Genomic DNA, 20,585 nt, shown 5'->3' with positions numbered 1-20,585 from the left:
TCTACATAGCATAAGAACTAGAATGTAAGCTCCCTGAGGCTGGCTATCATTTTTATATTTCAGCCTTTAACATCTGAGGCTCCAGTGTTCAAAGAGCTCTCAATCTGCCCAACTCTACTATTAATCATGTCACATCACACCACTTTGTTCACAAGATTATCATGATCAGGTTTCTATCAAATTCTCTAGTAAATTCGTATATGATACATATATGGCACTTTCCTGACCTTGTCTAATAACCCTACCCCCCAATTAAGGAAATAATAAATTATGGAAATAATTTTAAACCATACCTTGTTTTTAGTAAACCCATTTTGTTTTCAACGATAACTACTTCCTTTTCTCAATGTGCATAAAACAATCATTGAATAATGCATTCATAATTAGAAAAGATGCTTTAAATTAAATGTCTAATTTTATAGATCATCATTATTAAACTCTTCCTATAGTTTGTAGACTCTTTTAAAATACTGAAACATTTGCTCATCACAATTTGCTGGGTGCTTTCCATCTTCTTCAAGATTATTCAAAGATTCCTACTGTTCAGCAATCATAACTATAAATTATCTAATATCTAATATAATAATAATAATAATCTAATATAATAATAATAATAGTTCACCTGGGACAAATGACTAGCTCATTTAAAGCAACTGGTTGCTCTCTATTTGCTTTCTGTAGCCATGTTCTTCATTTAAAAGAAGGAAAAACCTCAAAGACTACCTAAGATATGTGCTACTCAACAAATCTTGGGCCCAGACAGCATCACAGGCTCAGCTCATTTCTACAACTTACAGATAGAAAGAAGTACAGTAAGATCTCCCTAGAGACCTCAGCACTCCCAGAGGACACAAAGACAGAATTTGTACTTCATAGTTAAAATCTCACAGGAACAACCCACAGAAAATTTCTTTCAATTCACCTAAATAGCAAGAATGAACGTGGTAACTTTGTACTATCAAGGTTACCAAAACTAATCTGAATCTCTGACCCAGTCCCAATCTGACACCTCTGGGAATCTCCACCCCCCCACCCCCAAATCTGCTCATATATGCTCTGGCTCTCCTAAAACTATAACACAGTCTGATAGTCACCCCTCATGAAGAAGTCATATCACTGCCTCTGATACCTCTCACTGCCCCAAGGTCAGAATCAAAGGCTATTGGCCACATACTGCTAACCAATATTTTCTTAGTGTCCTATACTGTCACTGGTAGGCTACATTTCTTCTACATAACTAGTTACAAAATTCTTGATATTTTCTTACTAGTGTCTTATTTATCTTAGGTTCAAACTTCTTAACTCTTTCAGTCCTGTCCTATCTGCAAAATATTCTCCCTGGTAGAGAATGAACGTTACAAAGAATGGATCAATGTCCCGTGATTTCCACTAATATAATACACAATCCAAGTTAAGCTAGGGAGGAGAGGTATGATTAATATGCAAAATAAAAGGCATTTTTGGACTTGATCATTGTGAGAATTTGTTTTATTTGACCATGTTTATTTGTTTAAAGAGTTTTGTTTTTCATTTTTCAGTGGAGGGAAGGTAGGGAAAAAAAAAGAAAAGGAAAGGAAAGGAAAGGAAAGGCTTGATAATTGGAAAACATTTAAAATTTTAGCACTGATTTTTTCAATTTTCATTTTTGGATTTCAGACTGCCCGACACTTTTCTAATAAAAGTACTTTTAAACAAAATACTCTTTTATATTCATCTTTCATTGTACGGTAGTGATTCCATCTTTTATAAGATTTTTTTTTCTTTTTAAAATTTGATTTGACTACAGTGCCTCCAGTGTAACCAAATCATTCTCTTTAAACACTTCCCCCTGTTTTTCATCATTTGTATCATTCTCAATTGCATTTGTCAGAATTTTGTTCTTAAGATTTTCCAAGTCTTTGTGAGTTAACTTTTTTTTAGTGACTTGGTCTATGGAAATAAAGCTATCTTTTTACTTTATTTTTTGACATTTTTTTAAAGCATAGGGTTCATATCAGAATATTCTTAAGATATTCTTCTTGTATGTTACAAACTAAGAAGTTAACAGTCACTTTCTTCCAATTTCCTATTGCTGCCATTCTTTGCTGACCAGAATCTGATCTAAAATAGTATATCCCTTTATTGCTTCTTATACCATGTGAAAAATCAAATTATCTGCATAGCAAATAAAAAAGCTAACTCTTGTTCTACTTTTCCAAGCAAGATACCTCCAGCATCTGTCCAGAGAAGCAAAATCCCCCACTGCAAGACTATTCTGGCCTTGTGCCAGTTGTGTGATTTGTTTCAAGAACCTATCATTCATTTTCATCTTTTATCAAGGTGGTTTATTGTATACTCCAACAACAAAATCATTTCTTTTTTCCCCCTATATTCTTCCTCTCCCAAATGTCTTCTACTACTCTGATTTCTATAAAGTGTATTCTCTCAACATGTTGCTCCCCCAATTGACTATTTTTTCTAATTTTTTTTCACAAACTAAACCTTTTCATTGTGTTGTATTACACTCCTAAGTTCAAACATCCCCCCACCAAGTTTTAGTGACATGTATGAGCTCACATTTATCTCCTTTTGTTGATATATATCAAATTTCCTGTTTATTGTCCACACTTTCCACATTGATATCAGACATGTGAGAACAGAACTATTGCTTCTGTCACACTTCCTAGTCATTTTTTCTTGTAAGCTATTGTCCTCTTTACTGATTTCTTTCTCAGTTAAAAGTGTTTCACACATAGTAATCTAGATGGATGGGCCAGCTCTGTGGCACTCTGAATAGAATACTGTGCCTGTAGGCAGGAGGACTCCTCTTCCCAAGTTCAAATCTGGCCTCAGATACTTAGTAGTTGTGTGACCCTGGACAAGCCACGTAACTCTGTTTACCTCCATTTCCTCATCTATAAAGTGAACTGAAGAAGGAAATAGCAAACCACTCTGATATCTCTCCCAAGAAAATCCCAAATAGGGTCATGAAGAGTCAACACAGCTAAAAACATATGAACAAAAGATAAGTACCACACTTAAAAGATAAAACTACAAACAGAGAGAAATAAAAAACTGATTTTCTATTACATAACCCTGAAGAAAAAACAGTCTACTAAGGAATGGATGGTGTGAATTTCTCTCCCAATTGCATGAGTAGATAAGCAAGGATATAATTTGACTTATGCACAACTCTGAAATATAGTCTCAAAGAAGGAGAGCTCAGGGTACGGTCCATAGATACAGAAAACCAGAGATTCTACTATGGATGCTATTGCTTCTGAAAAAGTATAGAGAAGTGCCTTGCTATTGGTTCCAGAGGAGTGATTTTCTTGAAATCAGACTCGGGCTGGGAATACTGGAGTGGGGCAGAGGGAGATTTTAAGTCCTATGTGCTCAGAAGGCAAGTTGCTAACATCTTCCATGCAAAGTTGAAAATCAAGCTCACTGAATATTTCTACTTCATGACACGGTGAGCTTTTCTATCTCTGGGATCAATAGTCTCATTTTCTAATACCTTGTTTAACATTATGTTACAAATCAAATAAGGATTTCAGAGAATAAGCCATAAGTACATCAAATACAAGCTCAAGTTAGCATTTAGAGTAACCTGGAACTAGATAACAAGATAGGGAAGGAAATAGGCTAAAATTTCCTATTGCTTAAACTCTCCTCCTTTGTATGATTTTCACATTATACTTGAGGATCATAATCACATCATCTCCAGCAAGAAACCTCACGATCGTCCTAAACATGCCCTGATTCTTTACTTCCTCTATTACTTTACCCTCACCTTTTTTTTAATCACAGTATCCAAATCCAATCTCACTCCCTGAAAATCAAATGCCTAGTCTCTAAGTCTTTGTCATGTCTTTCCTAATTGGACTAATGCAACTCGTTTTATCAAGCTCCCTGTTTTCAGAATTATTCCTTTGCCCTCCCTCCCATATCTAAGTTATGAGCTACCGCTTAAAAATTTCTTTCTCATCATCTTTCTCATCTCCACATTTTCTCTCTTGCAGGGTTTTTTAGGTGACTTCATATTTTCCTTTGCAATAAGTTCTTCTTTTTCTATTACACAGTCCTTCATCAAGTCATGTTGCTAAGAAATCTTTCTCCTTTTTTAATATATCTTATACCTGTCTTCTTGATATGCTTTCCCAAAGTGAGAGTTCAGTTGATTAGAAACATCATGCTTGTGTTCCTTATATTAAACCATCCTTGCATTCCTGGTACAAAACCTGTTTGGTAACAATGTATAATCTTTGTGAAATATCATTGTAGTCTCCTAGCTAGCATTTTATTTAGGATTTTTGCATTCATATTCATTCATGAAATTGGTCTCTAATTTTCTTTCTCTGTTTTTGTTCTTCCTGATTAAGATATCTGCACCATATTTGCTTCATAAAAGTAATTTGATAAGACTCCTTTTTTTTACCTGTTATTTCAAATAACTTATTTAATATTGGAATTACTGGATCTTTGATTGTTGGGTAGAATTCTCTTGAAAATCCATCTGGTCCTCATGTTTTTTCTTATGAAATTCATTTATGGCCTGATCAGTTTATTTTTCTAAAATAAGTTTATTCAGATATTTATTTCCCCCTCTGATAGTCCAGACAGTTTATTTTTTGTAAGTATTCTTCCATTTCACTTACATTGTTAAAAAGGTAAGGACAAGAAATAAATTCCTCAAAAGAAGTCTTCGTCATCAATTATTTATTCCATCACTCTTTTAATCTACCTCTTCTTTTCTTGCATGCTATATACTATTCCCCATAGCTGGACAATCATTATTCATCATTATCATCATTAATATCAAATATGTATTAGGTTCTCATGAGATATATGGCATTACTTATTATACAACTATTGGGCTCATAGTTTCAGTTAAATATAAGTACCTGCTCTCAAAGAAACATATAGTTCTCAGCAGCATACAATCTAAAGGGGGGGGAAAGGTATAAATATAATTACAATAGGAAGAAATGGATGGACATATTCATTAATTTACATATATAGAAATGATAGTATTTCTATAGAAAATTTAAAAAATATGTTCAGCATATTTCATGTCCAATATTGATCTACCTAAATCCTATAATACAACTAAGTGTGCTGTGAACTAGTCCCCTCTGTTGAGAACAGCTCCCTGAAATCCCCAGTTCTAAAGTCCCCAAATATACTGGATAAGATGTAATCAAAATGGCAAGTGGTAGACAACTTTACCTTAGTATTCAGAATGGATTGAAGGGAACACATTATTGGAGAAGATAATTTGTCCCAAGAGGAGATTACTTAATGGTGCATGCACCTAAGACAGTTGTGGTAAGAAGGATGTAACTAGAAACTTTATATGGGAATAAGTGGCAGGATCTAGGGAGTAAAGTACATTTAGCAGTATGCAAGAGAAAGGAGAAATTTAATCTTATATCACAATCTTGGGTTCCATTTCAAATTCCTTTAGGTACAATTACTTTTTACATTTAAATGTAGGATTTAAAATTGTCCCCACCAAAAGTCTTTAAAAAAAATTTTAAGTCCACTCTTCCAGGCTTCTAAAATCTATTTGAATCTTGATTCCGACATCCAGTATACAAGTTATCCTTCCTAGATTTATGGCATCCACAAATTTGCTAACTACACTTTCAATGTTCTTGTCCCAGTTATTGATTTTTTAAAAATACTGAATCGGGTTGATGACAGAGCTCTTTAGAAGCATGCTTGCTAAAGATATTATTCTAAGCTAATGTGATTACATTTATCAAAAGTTTGCAAATACAGTTGATTAATTACCTAATTTTGCTCTAATCTAGTATATATTTCTCCAGATCGTATGCACAGATGTATTAGTAAAATGTCTTATATGCCCTGACAAAGTAAATCTAGTGACCTTATCAACAAAATAAACTGGGCAAGGTTGGAACATCTTAATTTTAGGTTGATTAAAGAACCAATGCTAATAATCATTGTTATTGTGTTTTTCCCATAATGATTTAAAAATAACTAATAAATAAAAATATGCATGACATTGTTTTATATATCCTTTTTTTTAATCAAATGATGCCCTCTCTAGTGTGATGAAAGTTGGGTGGAAGAGACATACCTGGAAATTTAATATAACAAACAATTAAAAAAACTATACGTTTAATTATATGTCTAAAATTAATTCTATTTTTAAAATTTATTGGTTTGGACAACACTATCTATAAAAGATTTTCAATGGTACTTCTGTGATCATATATTTATGTATCTTTCTTCAGTATTTTGGGATTTAATTCATCATGCTTTAGAGACATGTATCAAATAAAGTTCCCAAAATCTTTTTCACCTTCTCCTTATCTCCTTTCTGTTCCAAATTCCCATTAACTAATTTGCTCTACTACTTAAATTTTATAGATAATCTTTTCAAAAGCTGATAAAAGCAAAATAGAAATTAATGAGTCAGATTTCTGTAGTCTTTTAATATTATGTCATCTAGCCTAAGCAGTGGCTTAAAATGTTGTCCTGAGAATAATTACCTAACTTTTAAATACTATTTTTGTAAGTCTACATTACTCTACCTTTGATCATATGCCATTTTTCACTTTTGTAAATTCCTTTTAAAAGAAGAAATTTTCACAGAATTTTAAATATTTTCACTTTTTATTTCCCATCAATATCAGCATACAGACAAAATCCCATACTTTATAATCACTCCTATTTCTAAAGCCATTTTTCCTTAAATATTTCTGGTTAAGGAATCAAAAATATCATTCCCCTCCCTTTAACTTTCTGAAATTTGCTCTTCAAATTCAAGGTCCATATTAAATTTTCCCAGATTTGATAAACTCTAAGTTCATTTTTCTCATATGGTTTCTTTTTACTTACATTTTAAAAACCATTTCTTCCTTACTGGTCGAAAGTGATTCTAGATGATAAAATATTTTGATGCTTCCTTTTTCTTTACCGAATTCTCCAAGAGATTCCTCTATCACCCTCAGTCTCCCTAATCTCCAATCTTTTCATATTCACTAGTTTCTTCTCTGTTCCCCATGAACACTACCACGCTTCCCCCCATCCTTCCCTCCTTGATCTGACTAAAGTTTTATTATTCATTATCTTTTCTCCTTTTTGTGGTTAAACTCCTTGATAAAGGTGCCTACAATTGATACATCCACTTTCTTTCATCTAACTCTCTTCTAATCCTTTGTAATCTTACTTCCAACATCACTCAACTAAAACAGCTCTATCCAAAATTATCAATGATCTCTTGTCGTATACAATGATCATTTCTAAATCCTTATTCTTTCTTGATCTCTCTTCATCTTATGATGTTGTTCATTACTTTATTATCCAGAATATTCTCTTGTCTCAAAATTTTTATGACTCCACTCTATCCTGGTTTTCTTATTACCCAACTGCTCCTTTTCAGTCCCCCCACTTTGCTGGATCTTTCTCCAGGTTACACACATTTTGGATTTCTCCCAAAGTCTATTTTAGGTCCTCTTCTTAACCTCAGAGGCTCTTAATCAAGGATCCATAAAATTATTTTTAATAGAGGGTTTTTTAACTATTTTGATATAATTGATCTTTAGAATCTTGCATATTTTATTTTATGCAATTAAAAACATTTTTCTAAGAAGAAGTCCCTAGGCTTCACAACACTTACAAATGGGTTCATGACCCCCAAAATATTGAAAAATTCTGTTATATACTATTATTTGGTGATCTCATCAGCTTTCATGGCTTCAATTATCATCTCTGTGCAAATGATTTTCAGAATTACTTAGACATCCCTAATGTGCTCCAGTATTGCATCTCCAGCTATCAAATAGCTGAAACAGAGTTAATTGTCTTTCTGCCCAGAACTTCTCTTCCAAACTCCAGAGAAACTTCTATACTTAGAGGGCAACATCATCCACCTAGTCACACAGGCTCTCAATCTTGGAGTCACCCTGAATTTCTTAGTTCCTCTTAGCTCACATAAGCAATCTATAGAAAAATTTTGTCACTGATTCTTTTACAGATATCCTTTGTGTATATTCCCTTCTCTCTACTCACACAGACACCACCCTGGTGCATCTTCTGATGTCTGGACTATTATAATATCCTTCCAGTTTATCCCTCTGCCTCAAGTGTCTCCCTACTATAATTCATCCTTCACTTGGTGGCCAAAGAGATCTCCCTAAAGCAGAGGTCTAACCATGTCACAATCTTTAACACAACCAACTCAATAAATTCTAGTGTCTTCCTATTATCTCTAAGATCAAAAGCGAAAGCCTTTGGATTTTATGGGTCTGTTCTACCTTTTCATTCTTCTTTCTTCTAAGTGCTCTATGATCAAACGACGTTGCTTTTCTTGCTCCTTGCACATCACCCTCCACTTTGGACTTCATTCCTTTCCAATGGCTGTACCATATGCCTGAAATGCTCCTTACTTCCATCTATTAGCTTGTCTGGCTTCCTTCAATATTTAGCTCAAAACCTTTATCCAAGAAGTCTTTTTTGCTCTCATTCTCCCCCTAAATTATTAGTGCCTTTCTTTCTATTCAGCATATATTTTAAATGTATAAAGCAGTTTCCATGTCTTCAGCTCCATTAGAACATGAGTTCCTTGAGGGCAGGGACTATGGGTTGGTTTTGAATTTTTTTTCTTTTCTTTGCATATCCAGAGCTAAGACCTGTGCTTGGCACATAGTAAGAAGCTAATAAATATTTGCTCAGACTAATGAGACAAAACTGCTAGCAAAACAGATAAAAATGTATGGGCTACTCTAGTTTGAACAGAGGAAGTCCTCTAGCCGAGGGACTGTGCTCTGCCACTATTATATCCTGTCCTATGCTGTTTGAAATCTACTAATGTTAGGAAAATCTCACTTACATTGAACTAGGCAATCACCGGATTCTTTAACCATCAGTGGGAATAAATTCAGAAAAAACTAGAGTTCTGTAGCCCCCGTCACTGAGGGGCCTTCGTGCAGGGGAGTGATAGTTCAGAGTAGTTTTAGGAAGGAAGCATTTGATGCCACATTTTAATCATAATGCTTACCCATAGACAGAGGCCATGCTAGTCCCTAGGCAGCATTAACAGAAAGACACGTCGAGTATCCTATGGACAACACCGGAAAGTGTTCCCAAAGGGAGGACAACTATAAGAGTATCATAGTCAGAGGCCCTACTGCATCCATGTTGGCTACACATACATCCAATGATAAGCATACATAAAGAAAGGAAGTTCATTTTGCTCAGAAATATACTAACTGCTGACATCAAATATGGCATATAAAAGGGAACTATATATTTGTTGAGGTTCAGCACTATCATGGAAAATAGATAGTATGAATATAAATAAAAATGAAAAGTATTGGCTCTATTACTTATCGATTGTAGATGTTTCAAATGTTTTCATTCACAGACAACACTGAACTAACTTCACTAAGCTACAGTTTTTTCAGGAAAATATAAATAAATGAGAAATAAAATTGTCTAACTACTATGATGCATGAACAAAGTGGATGAAAAGCACCATGCATAGGCCATAATATGCTGCTGGAAAGAGAAAGTCTATTGATCAAATTAGGCCAATGAATACGTATATCTTGAATAGATACTACAGACTGATAAGATACTGGACAAGAGATTGGAATGAATTGCATTTTAAATATTATGTCATGATTTAAATGATTTTAAAAAGTTCATCTTTTCAATATTTGTATTCTCCTGGTGATAATAATGTCATAGATCTGCCTAATATCAGAAGCACTAAAATCACAAGTAGTCCAAAGGGTAATGGAAAAGTTCCTGGTGATCACAAATTCTAATATGGTAGCAATGGTGAAATACCATTATTTCTACTCACATTTCTGTACACAAAAAGTGGTATAAAATATTTTCTAAGAGATACAGGACCAGAAACGTTGGTAGAACAATCATGCATCAAAAATTAATACTGATTCAACCTTTTCTAAGAGTAAAACATTCCCGTACCTAAGCCCTGGTCAAGAAAAATAAGTCCTGAACTTTAACACTATCTATTTGCCAGATCTTTAATTCCCATGGCCTTTTTTCTCTTTCAAAGTCATGACTCTCAGTGAGGGGAAAAAAATACTAAAATACTACCCATGTCTTCAAATGCATCAGAGGTTCCTACACAGGTGTTCCAAATCACACACAAGACATATCAAATTCCTTTTGGCTATGTTATTTATTAGCATGAGGTATACAGATTACCAAAGGCTTCTTATAGTCTCATCTTCTCTGAGATTTTCCTCAATAGTTTCTAGGTGCCATGTAATCAAATGGATAATTTATATGTTATCAACCTTGAAAAGACACAAATGTTATACTCTGTAACAAGTAAAAATAATTATTTATTTAAATGCTCCTTCACAAGGAGAGCACTGTATGAGGCTACTGTTCCGACCTGTTTATTTCTTGTATAGCTGTGTTCAACCTCCCATATTTCTGGATGATACCCATAGCAATGCTGTCTATATTGAATTATGAACTACCAGAAGGTGGGTGTTGTTTAAGTTCTATAGGACCCAGCACAGAATCAGATAAGGAAAAAATTCAATACCTTCATCATAATTTCAAGAAAGTGATCATGAGAATGACGATTAAGATGAAGATGATGATGATGATGATGATGATGATGATGGAGGGAATGACATGAGAAATGAAATCTAGCAAAGGACTTGGGATTCAGATGAAAGAGAACCACATGAAAAAATCAAAACAAGGGTTTAAATTTGGCTCTGACACTTACAAACTGAATGACCTGGCTTACATTACTTAACAACTTCTCTAAGCTTCTATTTCCTCTTATATAAAATGAAGAGGTTGGCTCAGATGAACACTAAGATCCATTTCAATTCTAAAACTCCAATTCTACGACTATGTAGTAAAAACCAGAGACACTGAATAAATATAAATCTACGAGAAATTCAAATCTGTCTGAAGTCCAGGAAATTAAAGACATAATTTAGTCTTAATTCAAGCCTTTCAATTCAATTCTAACATTTATTAAGCAATTAAATTAGGCAATTAAACATTTATTAAGCTGGGGGCAGCTAGGTGGCTTAGTGCATTAAGAGTCAGGCCTATAGACAAGAGGTCCTGGGTTCAAATCTGGTTGTAGACACTTCCTAGCTGTGTGACCCTAGGCAAGTCACTTATTCCCCATTGCCTAGTCCTTACCACTCATGCCTTGGAACCAATATACACAGTACTGTTTCTAAGATGGAAGGTAAGGGTTAAAAAAAAGCATAAACTGTATGCAAGGCACTGGAGACAAAAGATGAAAATAAAATGGCCTCTTCCCTGAAGAAGCTTCTATTCTTTCCAATATAGAGTAAGAGAATCTATTCAAGAAGGGTAATTTTTAAAGCAACTATTTTCCTTAGACATTATCTGGGAAGTAGGAATTTATTATGAGCTCCTTTTCTTTAATTGGAAAATATTCAAATAAGTTATAAGTGCTTAACCAATATTAAAACATGGAACACTAAGTAAATTAAGGCTATAGAAAAGCTTACTAATTGTTATCAAGATTAGCAGCATCCTTAAGATCTAGCTTGACTCAGTCCTATGAATAAGATTGGAAACTATTAGCTATTAACCTAACAATTCCAAATCCACTTGTTACTAATACTTAGTAGCTCATTATAGTTGTAGTTGTAGCATCCCTCCTCTATGAAATATTTGCAATATAAATCTAAATAATAAATCTAATAGCTTAAAAATATAATAGAAAATAGGCCAAAATGATAAAGGGGCATCTGTGGCCTCACTAGTGAGGAACAGGATTAGTGAACCAGAAGAAATAAATTAGCAAAGACTATTTCCTAAGATCTTTTTTGTTTAAAAGAAAAAAACAAACAAGAAGCTTGGGATATTGGGGGGGGGTTGTATTTGCTTTTTAAAAAAGTATCTATATACATTTTAATTCAATCCCAGTGATATACAAATTGAACTTGAATCTCCCAGTTTTTCAGTAGCTGCTTTAGTGTTTACCTTTAAAATGCCATTTGATTAATTTCAACTCTCTCATTTTTATTTCAAGGGAAGCCTCTGGCCCAAAACAAAGTATGAAGCAATCTCAAAACCATTTTCTTAATGGCCCTGTGCTATTTGAAAGGATGTTGATGCTACTACTGTTGCTATTGCTGTTGTTGTCATCTTATAGTTGATGAGGTTCAGATAGCGCTTGTCCCAGGGCTACTCTCATTCTTTTTTTGCATTTAATATCAATGGACCATTTCATAAGTGGCACAGTGGAAAGAGCACTGCACCTGGAATCCAGAAGACCTGAGTTCAAATCCAGCCTCAGATACTTGCAGGCTATGTGACCTCAGGCAAGTCACTTAACACTGTCACTGTATGCCTCAGTTTCCTCATCTGTAAAAAAGAGTTGAAGAAAGAAATGGCAAACTCCTCTACTGTCTTTGCCAAGAAAACCCCAAATGGGGTTCTAAAGAATCAGAAATGACTGAAAAATAACTGAAATAAATCATTATTATCACAGCATAGTATTGTGGATAAAAAAAAAAAGTAGCTCTAAAGATAGGAAGTCCTGAGATTCAAGTCCTGACTGCTACATGCTGGAGAAATCAATCAGTGTTCTAGGTCAGTGATAGCAAACTCAAAGAAAAACAGGGACCACTACTGTACCTAAGGATCTTTGAGGATCCAAATTGACTTAGAAAAACACAGATTAACATTATCAATTTTCTTTGTGTTTTTATGTATTTTGCTAAATATTTTCCAGCTGCATTTTGAGGTAGGTAAAGCTGTACTCAGGAGTGTTGCACATCCCATTGCTCAGCATGCTGGAATACCTCTGCTCTAGGCAACTAAGACTACACATTACAGAGAAGGGGCTGAAGTGCATTGGTCCAGGGAGTCCCCTTGCCTAGCAGGCTCTCATACCAGTGCTATCACTGGCCAAATCCATCTCTCCTATGACTATTACTAGTGGTAATAATAACAATTAATATTAATATTCCCTAAGGCAGATGTCTTATGGAAGAGTAAATGGAGAATAGATACCAAGTGTAGGAATCTGCCTGCCACAGAGATGAGACACTGTGAGAAGATGCTTTTCTTTTCAGATAGCTCCTACCAGCTGCTCAATAGTCATCTATAGCGAAGGACTGTGGGTATGCCCAAATGAGTAGAAGTGCAGAGAACAGATAAGAAAAATTCAGTGACCCTGGAACAAAAGGAGATAACTATCCCAAGGGGCATTTGTTGGTCCCAATAAAAGTTTGGGCAAACTGCAAGCAAGAGAAGCCAAGTTTGAATATTGCCATCAAAACATTAAAGAAATTATAAGGAACTATTCAACTTCTAGGACTGATGGTTGACAAAGCTGCCTTTTTTTAGAATGGATTTTGTTTCTTGTCTTTATCTTGGGGGGAGGAAAGCATATGAAAACCATCTCAGAGAAAGAAGAAAAAATTAATTTGAAAAAATTAAGCCCAAATAAAGAGTTGAAATCCTAGATAGTGTCTTTAGTCAGGGTACTGTGTATGGGGTATTTGATGAATGGTTTCTTTAAATGGTGTTGTGAGGCAACGTTTTCATCTCTACCCAGAAGACAAAAGAGAACAGTGAGTGTTGACAGCATGGTATTAAAAAGCCACCCTGAACCAATTTGTTATTCACAAATATATATTCTTTTTAATTTACTCTTTAAGCCAGCATGTTGGCTCATGGTATCTTACTTTTATGTCATTATCTATTTGCTATACACACAAGTCATAGCTGGGGATTCCAGTTCACAGTGGAGCTGCGCTAAGATTCCAGATCTCAGTTGTGCTGGCATGAATGCTGGTCTCTTCAGTCATAGAGAAGACAATATCCTAGGGAGACTGGAATTAGTCCTATTTTGCACCATTCAATCCAAAATGCTGCTTATCGAGATGCAAGTAATTGCAAGCTAGCAGCTATGGGGGAAAACTAGATCACATTTCAATCTAAACCCCTCTTGGCAAGTGACAATAAAGCTGAAGAAAGTGTGAGGAGAGAGTGGAGAGAGTTTCTTGAGGAGGTTAAACAGCAAACATAAAAAGAAAAGTTACCTCATCCGACTGGGAAGGACTGATTCTGGGCATGGGCGATACTTGGGGTGTTTTCAACTGCGTACTGTTGCTATCTGGGACGAGCTCTCTGTGGATGGACTGGATGTGATTCTGAAGTTCACTTTCCGATTCAAATTTAACATTGCAACTCGAGCAACGAGTCTTCAGTCCCCCTGCCTTGACTTTACTCTCCATGGAACCCAAGTTCTCATTCTGGCCCATGCCTGGTCTACTACTGCTGGAAGGGATGCTGATGTTGGGGCTGCCACTCTTACTGAGATTCACGCAGCCAGCGCAGAGGCCGTACGGTAGACCGTTGATGTCGAGCTTCACCAGATCTTGTTTGGAGCGGAATTCCTTCAGGCAAGACGCACACTTATACAGTTTTTGGAGATGCTGTGCACGCCCTGTGGTTTGTACAGCGGACCCGTTCCCTGTTTTTTGCATGTGGAATGTCCCATGGATTTTGAGTTCCAAGGTAGAGGTCACCGTCTGCATGCATACCACGCAACGAAATCCTGTCAAGGAATTTCTCAGGTCGGGGTGCATTTGGCAATGCTCTAAAAATTCCTCCTCGCTCTGGAGGGGCATCTTGCAGATCCGGCAGTTCCCAGTATCCAGACTCTTACTATGTGTCACTTTGTGTTCAGTGAGAGTCAGAAGGGAAGGAAACCGTTCTCCACAAATGGGGCACATGTAGTGCTTCACCGGCCCCAAGTGGGTCTGCATATGCTCACGGAGACCATTCTCCGAGAAGAATGTTCGAGAGCAGACATTACATTTGTAATTCCCTTTAATGAGCTCTGCTTTTTTCTTGACTATGGCACTTTCTCCAGGTCGAATGTTGTGGTCTCGAAGCTGGTGATTCTGCAGCAGAGTCTCCATGGTGTAGGCTGCACCGCAAATGTCACATCCGTACATGGGCTCAGATGCATCAACGTCTTCTTCGCTCCCGTCGTGGCTATTGTGGGACTCCTGACTATTGGTCAGCAAGGTCTGGAGTTCTACCTCCTCTTTCTGCACTTGTTCAGACGCTCCATTGGTGCCACAGTTGGGAGTTTTTGTCTCGAAGACGCAATGCTTTTCCCTCAAGTGCTTCTCCAACAAAATGATGGCGTGGAACGCTTTGCTGCAAAACTTGCAATTGTACTTCTTACTGTGGGTCGTAATGTGGCACTGGAGTTCCACCTCGGTCCCAAAAGACTCTCCACAGAAGATACACTTGTGCACCTTCCCCTGGTTCTCCAGGTGGTTGTGTTTGACGTGGAGCTGGAGGTCGGTCTCATTGCGGAAGTCCCAGTTGCAGGAGGTACACCTGTAGACTTTTTTTTCATTGCTGTGTTTCACAGCCAAGTGGAGCTGAATAGACACTTTGGAGTCAAAGACCTCCTGGCAGAGGGTGCAACGGAAGAAGACAAAGGTGTGCATGTCCAGCAGGTGCTTCTGGAGGTCATCCACAGACGTGAACTGCTTATCACAGCTTTCACAGATATAATACGTTGAGGTGATCATGAAATGGATGGTGACATGCTTCAGCAGAGATTCCTGATTTGGAAACTCCTTGTTACACTGAGGACAGGTCAGTTTGGGCAACACAGTATCCAGGTGAGTTTTTAAATGAGTCTGAAAACTGTCCAGGGAAGTGTATTTTGCCCCACATTGGTTACAAATATATTCCCCCGTTGGACGCTGAGGAGCCCCACCGACAGCCTGCATCATTTTTAGAGATGTCTGTTCTATTGTCACAGGAGAGAGTGGGCTCAGGGCCCTGGATTTCTTTCCATTGTGAATGTAATTCAGTGCCAAAGGAATGTTCTTATGGTTTTCTTTAATATGCTTGTTCAATTTGAGAACACTGTTGAATATTGGAGAATTTGTACAGTAGGAACAAGAATACACTTCCACGACAGGATCTTTTGGTGTTCCAAGCACCGGGGAACCAAAACGGGAACTGCTAAGGTCACAATGGACCTGTCTTATGTGCTCTTCTAAGGAAGAATCAGTAAGAAACCCCATATAGCAATGAGGACAAAAGAATGCATTACTGTCCTTAGCAGCAGGATTTGCAAATCCATGAGAACATCGGATGTGTTCCTGGAGAGTGTTGAGGTCATTAAAAACTTCCGAACAGAAGTTGCACTGGTAGACCATGGCGGGCATGGCCGAAACAATCAGAGCCGGGTCCTGAGCTTCGTGGACTTGTTTAAGATGTTCGTTCAGGTTGTAGAGGGAGGGTAACACTTCTAAGCAATACTGACAGATGTGGGCCTGCTCAGGCTTATCTAAATGCATAGTTTTTAGGTGAATCTGCAGCACTGCAAGACTCGAAAATAACTGTTTATTGCAGTAGATGCAGCTGTAGGTCACTTTAGCCTGCTTACTGGAGGGCCCAGTAATGTCCGAGGCTTGCTGGGCGGCCCGCTTCCGCCCCCGGCTCTTGGGGAGGGGCGGGGCCGCCTCCACCATGGTGGAGCTGTCCACGGAGAGGTTGGAATCAGGGGTGGTGCTCGATACTGAGGTGTAGCCTACGGTGACCAGAGAAGGGCTATTGCTGTGGTTACAGGACTCGGGCTGCTGGTGACTGTCCATGTGACTGTATAGCTCCTCCACCGTGTGAAAGCTCTCCGAGCAAATACTGCAGGAATTCTTCTTCTCCCCGCTGTGCACCTGCTCCATGTGGTTCAGCAGCGAGGTCTCCTCCACAAAAAGCTCGTGGCAGTAAACGCACTGAAGGGCGGCGCGGTCTTCGTTCGGGGAACACTCGGGGTGGCACTCGGCGATGTGCTTCTGGAGATCCTCGGGAAAGTCGAAGCCTTCCTCGCACTGGCTACACTTCTGGGTGTCCTTCATCTTCCAGTCCTCCATCCTGGAGCCCGGCTGGGAGCCGTCCTTGTTCCGCTCGTGAACCTGCATGTGACCGTGGAGGGAGCTGGACGAGAGGAAGCCACGTCGACAAATGGCACATTTATATGGCTTGTTGGACGTGTGAGTCTTTAAGTGGATTTTTAGGTGGTCGCTTCTAGAGAACGCTGCGTCACACTCACTACAATGGTACTTCTTGTCTCCCGTGTGGAGTTTTATATGGCGGTCTCGGCTCCGCTTGTGTTTAAACAGTCTACTACAATAGGTGCACTTAAAGGGCAGCTTGTCGCTGTGACTCTGCTCATGGTGCTTTAAGTAGCTGAGGCGACTGAAGGACTTGTCGCAGAACTGACACGGGTAGGGGAGTCCTGGGCCGCCTTCTTCTTCTCCAAAATCACAACCTTCTCCATGGCTGGGGGAAGTCTGGTCCTTACTGGAAGGCGAGGATGCTGGCCAAGAACAGGTAGGGTCGTCTTCAACATCCACTCCATCTGGAACAAGAAAGAACGGACCAATACATTTTATATGTATTTCAATGGAACAGAAAGACGATTTTGTTATTTGTGGCGTGTAGGCAGAGTTCTGACATTTAGAAATACTCAGCAAGGCCAGAGCAGGTAGAAGTCAAAAAGGGAGGTTTTTAAAACACGAGTCCAAAGCTTTTTATTCTACATTTACTTTTATCAGATTGTAAAATATGAAAAGTTATTAAATAGTTCGATGTCTAAATTAGCCTTTTATTACTTTTTATCATTCTTCCTTAGTTGCAGGATATATATTATACATTGACAACTTTATTAAAATGCAGATTTTAATATATTTAATGTTTCTTTTGTATTCATTGTAAAATGATTTGCATATTATGTGAGCATCTGAAGAACCAAATGAAAAGAGGAAATATTATAAGAATGATTTAAAATTAATGTAGTCAACCCAGATGTCTAATATTTAATAAAAAATTCCCTCTGCATTTTGCTTGTTTTTATATAAAAAGTGAGTCCTGAAGACCAAAAATCTTTCATGTGGGTTATTATTGATACAGGCCTTATTGCTTCCAGCAAAAAAATATTAAAAAATAAGCGCACAAAGGCAGACAGAAAACACAATAATAATTATTTCTTGGGTAATGAAAGACAACTAGCATTTCTCCAATAACTAGAAGATGGATATAGCACAGGCCAACAAGCAGATTATTAAATGTTAGAAGGGTAATGCAAGGTATTACATGTACTAAGTCAACTAGGATCAAAGGAAAATGAGAGACTTTCACCAGAGCCAGATTTTTAATCGTGTATTTTGTTCTTAAAGTTCAAGAGGTGGCCCACCATTTCTTCCTTTTTGCAAAAGCTTCAGCAGCCTGAACTTCCTTAGCTAAACAGAACCTGGACTTGGAGGTGAGCACAGACAAAGCAACTTGTAAAAACTGGAAACAGGAAAAGTGATAAATGATTATGGTAAATGCTGAAAGATTTATGAGCAACAAAGAGAAGACAAACAAGAATGCAAGCCAGCTACTCAGCTAAGCAAGTTATCCATAAAATTGCTTCACTTTTGTATCTATATAGTTAGCAAGTACTTACTGTTATTTCTGCTGCCTTCTTATTATCAAATCAGAGACCATCGGGATCATTTCAAAATCAAGTCATACAACTTCTGTTCCTCCTTCTCTAATACTTCCTCTCTGAATCAATGAAAACAAAAAGTTCTTCGCCCTCTATCAACATTGTTTCTTTACAAAAGTAGATTGAACAAAATACCGAGTATGGAAAATGAGTGATTAAAAAAAAAAAATCCTGAATGACTCCAGCTCACTAACATGTTATAGTGTGCACATGAAAGTCAGAGCTGGCTGCTGTTATGTAAACAATTTCCAAGGCTGCTTTCTTTAAGGTAACAAGATTTTTACTAGATTATCAACCTCTTGCTTATCCACAGGAAACAGATGAGGATCCATTCCTTTCCTGCATCTAGAAACTGATGACAACACCATCTCACTATCAATGCCAGATGGCAACCATCTAACTCTGAGAAAACAACCAAACACCATTCTTGGATCCCTGCCCACTGCAACAATGCTTTTCAATACAAGTTCAAAACCGCATGATTTTGCATCCTCTCTCTTATGACTCCGTAACCCAACATGTAACTAACTTAGAATTGGGCCTAATCACTACCACTAGAATACACAACATGGTACACATAAAGATAGTTCAGGCTTATAAGCTCAGGGCGAGCATGACTACTGAGCATTCAGCATACAGTAAAAATAGGAAAGAGAGAGAGAGAGAGAGAGAGAGAGAGAGAGAGAGAGAGAGAGAGATATAAAGGAGAAAAAAAAGCAATGATGATTCTAACAGTTTATCTAATTCCCATAAAGAAAACAACATGCCACTGAAAGCTGATAACAACTAAAACAAATCCAAGATTTTTTTTTCCTTTTCCTTAGATGACACTGCTAGCTCCTGAATTTGCTGAATACATTGGGTGTAAATTTACCAACTTTCAAGTTGGTTTGTTAGACTTAAATCCTGTCATTTCCCTTAAAAAATATTTTCAAACATCTCCTTTGTACATTCAGAGAAAACAGTGAATCAGAATTTGTCATGCAACTGAGCTGGAAGAATATGCCATTGCTACTGGGCCTACAAATTTAATAAGTGAATTTATTATACAACTGTACATCCTGTGCAAGCATGATATATTATTACATAAATGTGTAAGGGAATGTATAGCGATGGGCGGTTATAAATAGTGCACAATCACCAGCACAATGCTTAAATCATTTTCTCATTTGTGGCCTAGACCTGCCTTTACCTATTACATAACTATTTTCTTTCCCTTGTAAATCTCAACCACATGTCAAGTGAGCCCGATGGTTAGCCAGTCTGAGATACTGACTGCAAAAGAATACGGAGACTTTTTTATCCCATCTCCCTGCTCTCTTAGACTTTGGATTTCTACTTGGCTTTTACCTAATGTGTCATTGTAGAAAAAGAATCAGATTTGGAGCACTGAGTTCATAGCCTCATTCTGCTCTTTACTACCTGTGTGATGATGGAAAATTATTTTGGTTATCTGGCTCTCTGTTTCCTCATCTATAAAAATTGAGAGTTACATGAGAACAGGCACTAGAAGGGACCTTGGATTAATTCTGTATAACACTCTCATTTTCAAGTTAAAAGAAAACTAAGGCACAGAGAGCTTAAGTGGTTTATCCAATGTCACTCAAGCAATACAAGACAGACTTGGAATCTGGACCCAGATATTCTGACTCTAGCGCCCCTCATGATTTATAAGGTTCTTTCTAGTTTTAAGACCTTAGATCTTCTGGTTGGGCAAGTGTTGGAGGAGACAGGCTTAGCTCTAAGAAGGAACATATCTTTGCAATTAAAATGTCTTTTAAAACGCAATGTGTGTCTCAGGGAGTGGGGAGGGAAAGGAAGGAAGGTCAAAAGATGGAAGAGAATTTAGAACTAAAAAATTAATGTTAAAATTGTTTTTACATATAATAAGGGGAAAATAAAATATTATTTAAAAAATCCCCTGTGAGAGGGCAGCTAGATGACTCAGTGGATGGAGAGCCTAGAGACAAAAAGTCTTGGATTCAAATCTGGCCTCAGACACTTCCTAGCTATGTGACCCTGGGCAAGTCTCTTAATCCTGTAAGATTAAAAATTA

General features: G+C 37.3%; 1 protein-coding gene across 1 annotated transcript in view; it reads right to left on the bottom strand.

The window, feature by feature from the left end:
- The window catches only part of ZNF521 (zinc finger protein 521), a 199,126-nt gene extending 182,153 nt beyond the window's left edge, over positions 1 to 16,973 (bottom strand). Inside the window, exon 1 of the mRNA XM_044682955.1 lies at positions 14,046 to 16,973. Within this exon, the coding sequence (XP_044538890.1) occupies positions 14,046 to 16,958 (2,913 nt within the window). The 5' untranslated portion in view covers positions 16,959 to 16,973. The remainder of the gene's footprint in view (positions 1 to 14,045) is intronic.
- Positions 16,974 to 20,585: the final 3,612 nt, after the last annotated feature.

The sequence above is a fragment of the Gracilinanus agilis genome, chromosome 1 (assembly GCF_016433145.1).
Source record: "Gracilinanus agilis isolate LMUSP501 chromosome 1, AgileGrace, whole genome shotgun sequence".
Classification (NCBI taxonomy): Eukaryota; Metazoa; Chordata; class Mammalia; order Didelphimorphia; family Didelphidae; genus Gracilinanus; species Gracilinanus agilis.
The sequence above is the reverse complement of the archived record's forward strand: the minus strand, read 5'-3'. Positions and strand labels throughout refer to the sequence as shown.